This window comes from Neofelis nebulosa, chromosome 9 (genome assembly GCF_028018385.1).
Source record: "Neofelis nebulosa isolate mNeoNeb1 chromosome 9, mNeoNeb1.pri, whole genome shotgun sequence".
In the NCBI taxonomy this organism is placed as follows: domain Eukaryota; kingdom Metazoa; phylum Chordata; class Mammalia; order Carnivora; family Felidae; genus Neofelis; species Neofelis nebulosa.
In genome coordinates, this window is record NC_080790.1 from 74,145,914 (window position 1) to 74,159,181 (window position 13,268).

General features: G+C 41.9%; 1 protein-coding gene across 1 annotated transcript in view; it reads left to right on the forward strand.

Annotated features, from left to right (window-relative positions):
• The first annotated feature begins 2,894 nt into the window (after positions 1–2,894).
• The window catches only part of STPG4 (sperm-tail PG-rich repeat containing 4), a 46,340-nt gene continuing 35,966 nt past the window's right edge, over positions 2,895–13,268 (forward strand). Inside the window, 3 exon segments of the mRNA XM_058684190.1 lie at positions 2,895–3,104; positions 4,985–5,044; positions 6,672–6,929. Coding sequence (XP_058540173.1) covers positions 3,027–3,104; positions 4,985–5,044; positions 6,672–6,929 — 396 coding nt within the window. The 5' untranslated portion in view covers positions 2,895–3,026.

A 13,268-nucleotide genomic window follows, 5' to 3' on the forward strand; every position in this document is an offset into this window, starting at 1 on the left:
GACCTGAGCCGAAGTTGGACGCCCAACCAACTGAGCCACCCAGGCGCCCCATGCTCTCAGATAATTCTAACATAAATCACTACTGCAGTTAATAAAAGTGATCCATACTTCAGGATGTATTTTACAAAATTTTTATTAAAGATCTGATGCCTAACAGGCAGTTGACCTCTACTTAGTGTATTCTTGAATTCTCAAATGCATCCTCCCTTTTAAAACTGCTGTTATGATAACTTGAAAATAAATCTTAAAATTTTCTCAGTGATACTGTACAAGACTATGTTTTCTTAAGAGGACATTTTGTTTATCCTACATACTTAATCTGTCTTACTGGTGAAGTCCTGGAAGTCATTGACCTATGCTGTTTCTATTTTTGAGATACGCAAAACTATTTTCTCATCTAGATGTTCTTTTCTATTTCACACCTTGTATGGGTTTCTAGACTTCTCTGTACCTTTCATCATATTCCTTTAGTCTCTAGAGTACCAGTCCCTAGTCTGCTGAGCCAGTTTTACAGGCTCAGCCAAAATAAGAAAGTGAAATGAGGAACAGTGATAGACTTGATTTAATCTCTTAACATTTGTGAAAACTCTGGTTATTAGCCTTTTGGCCTTATAATTTCAGTTCTTGATTTCAAACTTGATGCCTGGTTGTCCCCCCCCCCCCCCCCCCCCCCCCCCCCCCGCTTTTAGTTTTTTTCTTTTTTTTAAGGCTCTGTTGAATTTAGAATCCCAGTATTTTTGGTAATGTTTATTTTTGAGAGAGAGTGCCTGTTTATTTTCTTTTTTTTTTTTAATTTTTTTTCAACGTTTTTTATTTTTGGGACAGAGAGAGACAGAGCATGAACGGGGGAGGGGCAGAGAGAGAGGGAGACACAGAATCGGAAACAGGCTCCAGGCTCCGAGCCATCAGCCCAGAGCCTGACGCGGGGCTCAAACTCACGGACCGCGAGATCGTGACCTGGCTGAAGTCGGACGCTTAACCGACTGCGCCACCCAGGCGCCCCTGCCTGTTTATTTTCGAGAGAGAGAGTATGTGTGTGTGCGTGCGCGCGCGTGCGTGAGTGGGGGAGGGGCGGGGAAGGAGGGAGAGGGGATCCCAAGCAGGCTCTGCACTGGCAGCAGAGAGCCCAATGTGGGGCGCGAGCCCATGAACTGCAAGATTGAGATCAGACGCTTAACTAACTGAGCCACCCAGGCGCCCCATAGAATCTCAGTATTTTGAGAGATGGAGTCTACTAGTCTCTCACAAAAACTCACCTATAGAATCTTAGGCCCTGCCTCAGAATCTGAATCTATTTTCAGAAGATCCCCAAACGTTTTGTATGCACATTATTATTGGAAAAGCACTGTGCTAGTCCATCCTCTGGTTTTATTTAATAGGCAGGGAAACTGGTCAACCATATATATTCAAGTATTTTAATCCCTCCTGTGTTCAGAAGACTCAGAATTCAGACAAAAACCTGTGTTTGGGACATGTTTAAAAATTAGGGGAGCAACGATTTGTCAGAATGAATTCTCCAGTGAAGATAGGCACATGATGCTTTGGGGTATAAGGGATTAGGCTAAGGAGGACTTCCAGGAGGAGTTGACTCTTGAGGTTTGTCAAGTTGTCAAAAAGGAATAAATAGCCTAAGGGGAGACAGCGTGAAGATGGCATATTTGGGATTTCCAAGTATGTATCTGAGCGTGACGTTTTAATGAGGGAAAGGAGATGAAGCTGGATTGTGAATTTTGCTTTTGTCCCAAAGGCAATGATAATGATAGTCTGTATTTACTGAATGCATTATGCTAGACATGGTTCTGAACATTTTGCTCAGCTTAGTCTCCACAACAACCTGGTGTGGGCAGGTACCGATTTATTTAATCACCTTTATAGACGATAAATCACAGCAGATGCGGAGAGTGGTCAGATCCTGATAGTCCTGGGAGGAGAGGGATTCAAGAATGAGGTAGTGGAGTAATCAATACAGCAATGGCAAGTGGAGGTCAAGTTTGATAGTTGAAAAATCCCCCATTGGATTTGGTAATTGGGTCACTGGCTAGTTGAGCAAATCCAGTTTTAATAGATGTGTACACGTGTCAGATTAAGATGGTTTTAGGAAAGTATGGGAAGTGAAAGCCTACTCTTGAAATCTGTGAAAGTTAAGGAGAAACTTTCTGGTACAGTGGTCAGTGGGGTGCTGGAGCAAGACCCGGATATGAACTCTGCCGCTGCCACTTGTATGCGATGCCCAGTCAACTATATACGCTAACCTGTCCAAGGAAGCCTCGGTTTCCTCACCCATAAAATGGAGTTAGTATTTGTTAAACAGGGTTGTTGTGAAGATTGAATTAGAGTAATGTGTGAAGTACTTAGAACACCAGAGGTTCTCCATCAAATGAAATTATTAAGGTTGAGGGGAGAGTTTGTAAAGATGAGGATGTTTATAGGTTGAGAAGCTACAGGTAGAGGTTGAAAGCGAAAAGAATCTGTCAGAAGAAAGGGTGGTTCTTGGTGTCACAGCTAGGGAAGTCCACTGTCTCTAGTGCTCGCTCCTCAAATCAAGAGGCAGGAGAGACACCCCCAGAATTTCAATCCGGAGGAGTTTAGAAACAACCTTAAAAAGTGGGTGCTAAGGCTGATTTTCGCTCTAAAGCTGAGTATGCCTACCAAGCATACCGTCTCCCTGCCTGGGGGTGTGGGGTGGGGGTAATCTGGGAAAAGGCCGGTGGGGATTAAGGTATGCTCAAGCTCCCACAAACAGTCTTTTGTAAGTCTTTCTTGGCGCAGCTACCCACCCCAGGGCTCCGTGACGCCTTCAGAGCCCTGTAGACTTTCTTACTGCACACGTGCGTGACAGCCTCGAACGGATTTCCTGTGCGCGAGGCTTGGGGCGGGGCCTCGGTGTGTCCGCCTCTCGTCTCACCACGCGACGCGAAGCTGGCGGTTTGCTGGTGGGTCCCCTGCGCAGGCTCAGGAGCTCGCGGACCCCAGGCGCCTCCAGGCCACCGGACGCCAACCACGGCGGAGGGAGCAAGGAGGTTGCCATGCACCAGCCAGTTATGGCCTTCACCTCCAATACCCTAAGGGAAGGCCTGGGACCTGGCAGTTCGGTGGTCACCTCGGTACAGAAATCCTCCCCCAGGCCCCCCAGTACCCACTAGTATCTCCTGCTGAAGTCCTCTGCACCGACTCCCATGTCTCTCTAATGCTGGGCCTTTGCACCCCTCTGTTAGTTCTTCCTATCTTTCCCTTCGCTCATACCTACCCGTAGTCCTGTCTTCCTGATCTTTATCTGAGGTCTACTTCGCTCTATTTCCTCTTCCTTTGCTCTCTCTCATCCTTCCATTCGCCCTTTGTTTTCTGTATTTTCTTTCCTTCCCTACTACTAACTGCGCTGGACAGCCGCTTTAATTTTCTTAATTTCCCCCTCTGCCTAGAGAGGATTGGTTTTTCCTTACTTAGTCTGATGCACACGTTTTTGCCTCTGCCTCCTATTTTAGTATTTATAAAATACTTGAAACTACCTGCGTTTAGTGTCTAAGTATATTTGGGCGAGGGATGGTTAGCCTATCTTTTGTAAAAGTGATTCACCCCTAAATGAATTTGAAGTGATAGATGGGTGGAGTTTAGATCACGCCTGGGGCAAAACAAAGCAGTGTCTGCTGAGTACCTTCCTTAAGAAGTACCATGTTTACTTCTCCCTTCTTCCTGCTTATTTTCCTGGTTCTAGGTAGAGGTGGGAGTCCTGTCTTGACCTGCCCGAGAAAGTTAGATTTCTGTGGCTTTAAATGTGCAACAGAGAAGATTCAACAGAAATCTTATAAAGGGAACATGTAGGAAGAAATTCAGACAGCAGTGTATGTTGAAACTAGCTCAGGGGTACTCATAAGTAGAGTGAATTTAAGTTGCTAAATAGAAAGAATGAATTATATTTATATCAGTTTACTGATTAGATTGTTTATTATTTCTAATGCATCGTTGCTTGAAATAACTTACATTTTGTCGTTATAACAAAAGCATTATAAATGAAAGTACAATTCAGTATTTTAATGACTATACCTTGTGGAAATAGCACAAAAGGAAAAAATAAACAACTGTGTTCGGTTGATGGTGAGGCAGAAATGAATGTGGAATAATAATAAATGGGTATAGAATACTTACTATGGAAGACAAGAACGTCCTTGGAAACTAAGGAATATCAAAAATAATTTGTTTTTTAATTTGGCAGGTGAGATGTTAAAAATAAAAGCTACTATTTTTGAGTACTGGTTGTGGGTACAGGTCTTTAAATGTATCATGCCTTATTCTTGTGCCAATCTTGGTATGCCTTATTTATATACTCCTAAGAGGGAGTTAAGGCTAAGGGTTAAGTAATGTGCCTAGTCCTCCTAGCTAGTAAGTGGCAGAGTTGGTGTTCAAGCCCAAGTCTGTCTGGCTTCTCTATCATTCTGCCTCTTTAGTGTCACAGCTAGCTGGACAAGCTGAGAGAACTGGCTGTATCATATTTATATGATACATGTTTGGTAGTCTTTGTAAATCCAGGAAACGGCAGTTTTCAACATTTGCCACATAGCCAGGAATTTGTATCCCAATATCAGATTAATTTGATGACTATACCCTTCTACCTTGAACTCCCAGCACAATCACCTGAACCATAAGCATATTATAATAATACAGTTTAAGATCTACATAACTCTTTCCTTCCTAAGAACACCACATTTTGTAACATCTGATTTGCCTTATGACATCTCTGGAAGATGAGATTATTTATTACTCTCATTTTTCCCAAGGGAATTTAGATGATTAAAACCACTTTAAATCATAAAATAGCAATTTGAGGAAATATTATAGGCAAAATTTATCATTATGTAGCTTTCATTTTAATTCAGGCTGACCAATTTGGTACAGGTGTTGATTTCTTCAAGCAAATGTTTTATAAAATATATTTAACTTCCAGGGATCACCTCTCAAATGATTAAGCACATTTTATGTTTGTTAATAGAAACGAACCCGGAAGACATCATCTTTTCAAAGAGAAGGATGGTGGAGAATAGCATTACGAGTATGTATGTATATTTTCATTCTTTCTATTCAAGTGATTCTTATTCCCATTGATATTTTAACCAGTCCTTACCCTTTAGGTCGCTAACAATTGTTAGAAAACAGTGGACCTCATCTCATATTTATAATTTTAGTATCAGCATATGACTGACAAACCAAATTTAATTAAATTTAATTTAAATTTTGGATGCAGTAAAAAGTAAACTGGGAATCTAGGTGCTTTACAGGATATCTAGATGAGGTCAGTGTAGTTTATGATGGTGGTGAGATTACACAAGAAAAAGCCTCCATTCTAAAAAGGGGTGTGGGTTTCATTTTGTTGTTGTTGTTTTTTGGTTTCAGTTTTTATCTTAGTTAGATGGCAAAGAGCCTATGAGAACTTAACATGGTCAATGTAGGAAAGCAAGGTGATATGGGGCGCCTGGGTGGCGCAGTCGGTTAAGCGTCCGACTTCAGCCAGGTCACGATCTCGCGGTCCGTGAGTTCGAGCCCCGCGTCAGGCTCTGGGCTGATGGCTCGGAGCCTGGAGCCTGTTTCCAATTCTGTGTCTCCCTCTCTCTCTGCCCCTCCCCCGTTCATGCTCTGTCTCTCTCTGTCCCAAAAATAAATAAAAAAAAAAAAAAAAAAAAAAAAAAAAAAAAAAAAAAAAAAAAAGAAAGCAAGGTGATAATATATCAAAGAAAAATAACCAGGAAATTCCCCCTTTCAAGAGACATCATTTCTGTATTGTAGAAATATTTTCTATCCATACCCTTCAATAACAGAGGGACCCATAGGTCAAAGCCTTCTTGAAATTGATTTTAAGGGTGGAACCAAGTGCAAAGTCGGTTACAAAACAAAAGTGACTAAACTTTCAGGTCTGGCCATTCAACCACACTGTGGTTGGGATTTGAAAGTACCAAACCTCTTAGGGGACCCATCAGATCACATAATCTTCCCATTCATCCTCAGCCTCATGTTCTTATTTTTTAGCTTCTCACTTGAGAGCTAGAAAGAAACCTGTCGTTATCTATCAAACAGAAATAGGCTAACTTTTTTTTTTGTCAAGAAACTGTCCTGAATGGTTTCACGAGAGATCTGACACTTCTAGTCCAACTGCATCTCAAGTTTTAGTATCTCTGAGGTTACTTTTTAAAAAGTTAAAACTTTGACTATGGCCATGACCCATTTGCTATATAATTCAGCAATTGTCTCACCAAGGAAACAATCATGATTCTCTGGAAATATTGTTCTGTTGAGGGTGTCTACTGTATTTGATAAAATTTTATTAAACTTTAAAACAGAGAAATGCTCCTTAAGAGTGACCCTTCTGGGGTGCCTGGTGGCTCAGTTGGTTAAGTGTCTGATTTTGGCTCAGGTCATGATCTCATGGTTCGTGAGTTCAAGCCCTGTGTTGGGCTCTGTGCTGACAGATCAGAGCCTGGAGCCTGCTCTGGATTCTGTGTCTCCCTCTCTCTCTGCCCCTCCCCTGCACATGCTCTCTGTCTCTCTCTCTCTCAAAAATAAATAAATGTTAACAAAAAAATATTTTTTTTTAAATACTAAGAGTGACCCTTCTAAGAATGATGCTTTAGGGGATGTTACCCATTCACATACTGATCTGAAAAAATGATGTCAATTTTCCACAGAATACGCCTATCCCTGGCACTTACCACTTGAAAACTTTTATTGAAGAATCCCTATTAAATCCAGTGATAGCAACCTACAATTTTAAAAACGAAGGAAGAAAAAAACCATCTCTTGTGCAAAGAAACGATCCAGTACTAAATGACCTTCCCCTGTATGTACCTCCTGACTTCTTGGACTTGTTAAAGAAGCAAGGAGCCACTTACTCATTTAAAGACAAACCACGGCCAAGCCCCAGCATGCTGGTTTACAAAGATCAGGTAAAGTGCTACTTATTTGTGGGAAAGCTACTCAGAACCCCTGAGGAAAATATTCTATGTACTTAGAGCGCATCTTCCCCAGGAGAAATTGCAAAACTTTATGATGCTTTATTTTCTACAGAAATCAGATGAGGGCTGCCTAATATGCAAGTATGTCCAGCAAGATTTTTCCCTGTGATGTCTCCTTCACCTAAGGAGAATACATGGGGACAAGTTATTCCCTCTCTGGGTATTGTTGGCAGGATTCCCCCGACTTGGGGGACTTGGGGGGCTTCTGAGATCTTATCTGTGATTGGGCCATACTTCTGTTCTCTCAAGCAGTTGATGCCGGGTACCCTCTTCTTTTAACGAGAAAAGTTTTCCAGTGAGTAGTACCCTTTAATGAGAGTGTGAATAGACCTGGATCCCATAGTGAACATTTTTCAAAACTTTCTTGTAGAAATGAGCACTGTGGTACCAAGAAGGTCAGAGTCTACTCTCTGCCCCGCCAGTTCATTCATAACATTGGTAGTAGACAGAGTACTCCTATGCTTACAGCCCTGTGCTAGGTTCTGTGCAGGGGAGATGTTCCTGACTGGGGAGTATTTGAGTAACAATACAAGAGCAAATATATCAAGTGCTAAGATAAATAGCATGGCAAGAAATGCCAGGGGGAGTTCAGTGTAGGCTGGGTTCAAAAGCTGCAAGGCTCCCTGGATTAAGTAGGACCCAAGCTGGACCTTGAATAATACATGACATTTATGTGGCTCTTTATAGCTTATTGTGAGTTTCCACATGTAATCTCTCAGTTGTTCTTCCCCAACATTCTGAAATAGGTGGAACAGATGTTATCCCCATTTTATATGTGAAAACTGAGGTGAATAGAGACTAAGTCACTTGTTCAGAGGCATGTAGCTGATAAGTAGATGATGCATTAATTTTAACTGAGGGTTTCTGAGCCCAAATTTGGTGCTTTTTCCAGTGTGCCTCCAGCCATGAATGAGGGGCAGGGTTTGGATGGGTGGATCCAGAGTAGGTGTTTCAAGGGAGGGGCATAGCATTCTTGAAAGCCTGTTCCAGACTGGCAAATGCAGAGTTGTGACTCGGCCTTTGGGACTTTGGGCCTCCCATTTATAAAGAGGCCACCTGGGGCTTCTGGGAGGGGCACCTGGATGCCTCGGGTGGTTAAGTGTCCGACTCTTGATTTGGGCTCAGGTCATGATCCCACGGTTCGTGAGATGGAGCCCTGCGTGGGCCTCTGTGCTGAGAATCCGGAGCCTGCTTGGGATTCTCTCTCTCCCTCTCTCTCTGCCCCTCCCCACTCTCTCTCTCTCTCAAAATAAATAAATAAAATTTTTAAAAAATTAAAAAAGAAGCCAGTAATAGTATCAATCTCAACAACTTTTTTTGGAATATTATTGCGATAACCTGAGAAGGAATGCATTGTAACTGGAGGTTGAATTAAATACAAGGGCTGTGGTTATGAAGATGGACAAGAAATTTTCAGCAGGATGAGCACATATCATAGCCAATATGTAAACCCTTCTTGTTGCTTTGCAAATTATATCTTTGAACCAGGACAGAATGGTAAGTGTTCATTGGGTAAATCTTATCCTGTTTGCTTCAGTGGATGAATACAAACACTAAAGTATGCTTAGACTTTTATGGCATGGTATCAGGTAACTGTGCTACATATGAAACCATTCTGGCCACCTCCACTAGAAAACCATTCTTCCTCATTCTCCACCACCATTCACTTCCCTTCTACTTCCTCTCTTCTTGCTTTTAGGAGTTTTTGAGGGTAGATCAAGACCCACTACTGAAAGGAGAAAACATAGAAGGTTGATATTAGGCAACATTTAAACCTTTAAAAGACCAAAAGAATTTGGCTTACCCAGAGGGAGGGATAAAACCTGGAAACATGCTTTTCCTGTTTCTTTTTCCTCTGTCTCTCTCTCCACCTCCCCCAAAGGATTGTACTATAGAAACTGGAAGAATTCGATGTTTTCCTAATTTTCTGTTTGAAAGGTATATGATAATGTTCTGAGAGGGAGAGCTATTGAGATGTGACATTGTTTACTCACCAATAAAATTCATAATTTTATGAACCAGAACTCTGGCTTTTAAAAAGCCAGAACTCAGTATAATAATAATTTGAATTTGTGGTAAATAGAATATACATTGTTGTTATTTATTAAGACAGAACGACATTCTCCAGCTTCACAATTTTTAATAGTATATTCACTTTATACCCATTAGTGCTGCTTTTTATTTGTAAGAACGTTTTTACTGTTTTCAACACCTTTATTCTGAAGCATGTAATTCACTGGAGAGTCTATATCAAAGACGCTTGTCATATATATATGTGCGTACGTGTGTGTGTGTACATGTGCATGCATATGTGTGTGTATACTCATCTATGTCTGGCTCTTTCCAAAGAGTATTTGAGATGGCCCTTCAATTTTTACAATAATTCTTTTGTGTTTATTTTTGAGAAATAATAGATTATTATTGTAGGACATGTACAGAAGTGGGGCCATGTGTCTCCCCATCTGTAGTGTGATGACCTACCCTTTGCCCGGTCACTGCTCATCCTCTGCTAGCCCCTGGGCTCCTTTCCCTCATTTCTGGATGATTTTAGCTCCTTCACACCACCACTGTCTCCTGTCATGATTTCAGGACACCCGTACATGATCTTCCAACAATCTGGCTTCTCGGTTTCTTGATTTCTCCTCTGCCTCAGCTCCTGACTCCTTAGAGTTTTCCAAGATCCATCATTTCAACTCTCCCCAAGCTCAACTGTGTGCAACCCACTTTTATCACCCTCTCCTAATCTTCTGTCTCGCTCACCCTAGCACCCCAACCCCAACAGTTTTTCCATCCTCCCGATCTGTAATCCGTGGATCCTCCTTTTCACTGCCTCTGACTTTCTGATGTTTTCTGTCTTTGCAAAGCTGCAGTTCCAAGTTAATCATTAGAGTTTCTCCCTGTGTACACCCTCAGTTCCCTTGCCATGGTGGCTCATCTTATTTGTCTGGCAAGGCCAGGGATTTAACACTGGTTAAATCCAAGTCTCTGGGAACTTTGTACTTGCATCCATGTAGCCGAATGACTCATCTCATTTTAAATTCTTCACCTCACCTGGCACTGAATGGACTTCCCTAAGTGTGTGTTCTCTGCCACTCTTGTGGGTGGCTTTATCTCACATCTCCCCTCTTTCCATGCCCCAACTCCTCTTCCTCAACCCTTGTTCTCTCTTCTCACCTCTTCAGCCCCTCTTCCCTCACCTCTTCATGTTGGAGTGTCCCTGGCACTCACACATCTTCCCTATCTACACTCACTCCCTTGGTGATCTCATTCAGTTCCAGGGCTTTGGACACCATCCATTGCTTTGAGATTTCCGAATTTATATCTTCTTCCCAGACTTCTCTCTTAAACTCCAGATTCATATATTGAATTGCCTTTTTGATTTCTGCACTTGAGTGTCTAATTCAGGGTTTCTTTGGACAGGATAATTCCTTGTTGTGGGGGCTCTTCTGAGCTTTGTAGGATGTTGAGCAGCATTCCTGGATAATTAGTTTCCATTAGCTAGTTAGATCTAGCTAATCCATTATCGATCTCCGCCCCCCCCCCCCAGTTGCAACAACCAAAACTGTCTCTAGACATTTCCAAGTGTTCCCTGGGGGTGAGGGGGGAAGTAATAAAACCAGCCAACCAACCAGCAAACTAATCCACCTCCTTCCTGATTGAGAACCTTTGTGATAGTGGGCGTGATCTCTGAGTGGTTGTCCTCAGGGTCAACAGGTTTATTGTGAAGTGGCTTCATCTTACTATATTCTCTCTCACTCTCTTCCTGCCCCACTGGCCTCCTGGCTGCTTCTTGAGCTGGGCCTTCCACCCCAGTATCTTTGCACTGGATCTTCCTTCTTCTGGAATGCTCTTATTCCAGGTTATCTGCATGGGTCACTTCATCTCCTTCTTCAGGTCTTTCCTCAAGTGTCACTTTCTCAATGAGCCCCATTTAAATTGGCCACCTGATGGGGTGCCTGGGTGGCTCAGTCAGTTGAGCGTCCAACTTTGGCTCAGGTCATGATCTCGCAGTCTGTGAGTTTGAGCCCTGTGTTGGGCTCTGTGCTGAGAGCTCAGATCCTGAAGCCTGCTTCAGATTCTGTGTCTCCCTCTTTCTCTTCCCCTCCCCCACTCATGCTCTGTGTCTGTCTCTCTCTCTCTCTCTGTCAAAATAAATAAACTTTAAAAAAATTTTTTAATTGGCCACCTGACATTCCTGACCTTCCCTACCCTGGCCTTATTATTTTTTCTTTAGCACCTATAGCAATCAATATACTATATAATTTACTTGCACTTTGTATTTATTATTATTTTATTATTTATTATATTTATTATTATTATTTTATTGTCTGTTTTTTCCCATGAGAGTGAAGCTTCATGAGGACATGAATATTTATCTGTTTTGTTCACTGTTACATCTTTGCCTCTAGAACAGTGTCTGATGGTTAATATTTGTTGAATGTGGAATGAATGAATGATTACCCAAATATCTGAACTCTGACTGGGACTTACTCTATTTGTTTCCTTTGATGTGCGATTTTCTTTGACTATGTGTATTTGCTCATTGCTCCTCAAAACTTGTTTTCATGGATCCTAAGATCCAAGATGGAAATGTTTTCCTTCAGCTTTTGGTTCTGCTGATATTTTGGGGAGCTACCAGTATGGTGCCACTTGAAATGCACTGCTTATATGTTCTTGGATCGTTCCAATGATGGGAATTTGGACTGGAATCTGAAAGGGACCACCCCAGGGTTATACTTTCTCAACGATGAATTTTTTTCCCCTCTTCCAATTCTGCTTAGCACCATGGCAACTCTTTCTACAGACCCTTAACATTGGGTGATGTGGGAGAGTTTACTTTCACAAAGTGCTCTTTTAGGGCCTCTAAGTCCTGTGGGTAGGACTCCCATTAGATCACCATCATTGATGGGCCCAGGCTTTGACCTCTGGATCCTTGTAGAACTCTGAAGTTCCCTCAGTCCCTCAGACACAGCTCGGTTCTTCTGCTGAGTTTGGTCTGGACTAGTAAACTTCCTCTGGGCAAAACTAGGCCACAATGCCTCTCTGGCTTTTTGCTATGTCTTGGCTTGTGGTTCTTATGATTCTTTATTGTATTGTTAGCAGTTGCATATTGCTTTAAAAACTCTATTTGCTTTTAATATTTTATTCCTCATTTCCAGTAGTCATCTGCAATGGAAAGTTTATTATCCAAATAACCTAGCTTGCTATAAATAGAAACCAGATCTGTTTTTTCCCCTTAGAAATAGACTGAATCTTTTCCACACCATTATATATTCTCTACATCATTTTATTTTATTTTTTAAATGTTTATTTATTTATTTTGAGAGAGAGAGAGAGACAGAACGAGTGCACATGCGAGCATGCACAAGTGGGGGGAGGGGCAGAGAGAGAGGGGACAGAATCCTGAGCAGGCTCCATCTAACAAACTGAGAGGTCATGACCTGAGGCAATATCAAGAGTCAGGTGTTTAACCAACTGAGCCACCCAGGTGCCCCTCTCTACAACATTTTAAATAGCTGCATAGTAATATTCTACCATATGGCATATCCTAATATATTCAACCATTTTCTGCTGTTAGTCATAGAGTGGAATTGTTGGGGAAAGGGTATATATGTATCTAAGTCTTTGGAGATGCATTGCCAAAATTCTCTTACAGAAAAATTGTGCTAGGGGCACCTGGGTGGCTCATCTGGTGGAGCATCTGATTCTTGATTTCGGCTCAGGTCATGATCTCAGGGTCATGAGATTGAGCCCCGCATTGGCTTGGAGTTGGACGTGGAGCCTGCTTAAGAGTCTCTCTCTTTCTCTCTCTCTCTCTCTCCTCCTTTGCCCCTCCCCTGCTCATGTTCTCTCTCTCAAAAAAATGAAAAGAAAAATTGTGCTATTCTGCAGCTCCATCTTACAGGATATTGCAAGTCCAGTGCCATTTTACATCTGCTGTTTATGTTTTCAACTAGAAACATGAATCAAATGACTCGAATGAGAAAATTTTTAAGTATAAGCTTGAAATCAATATGCTATGGGAACTTCCAAATAACCTGAAGTCAGCAAAGTCTGTTCCCGAGTTTCCCTACAATGCACAGGACAGGGAGAAGATGGTGACTCTGACCCAGTCTGTAGCAAATGAGTCAGTAATTGTGTGGCTTCAACACTCTTGCATCAAAGGGTAAAAATGAGTCATGTTCTCTTATAATCCAATTGAAATAGTCTGTTTTAAAAATGAACAAAGGATGTGAACTAGCAATTCACAGGCATACCAGTTACTAAACA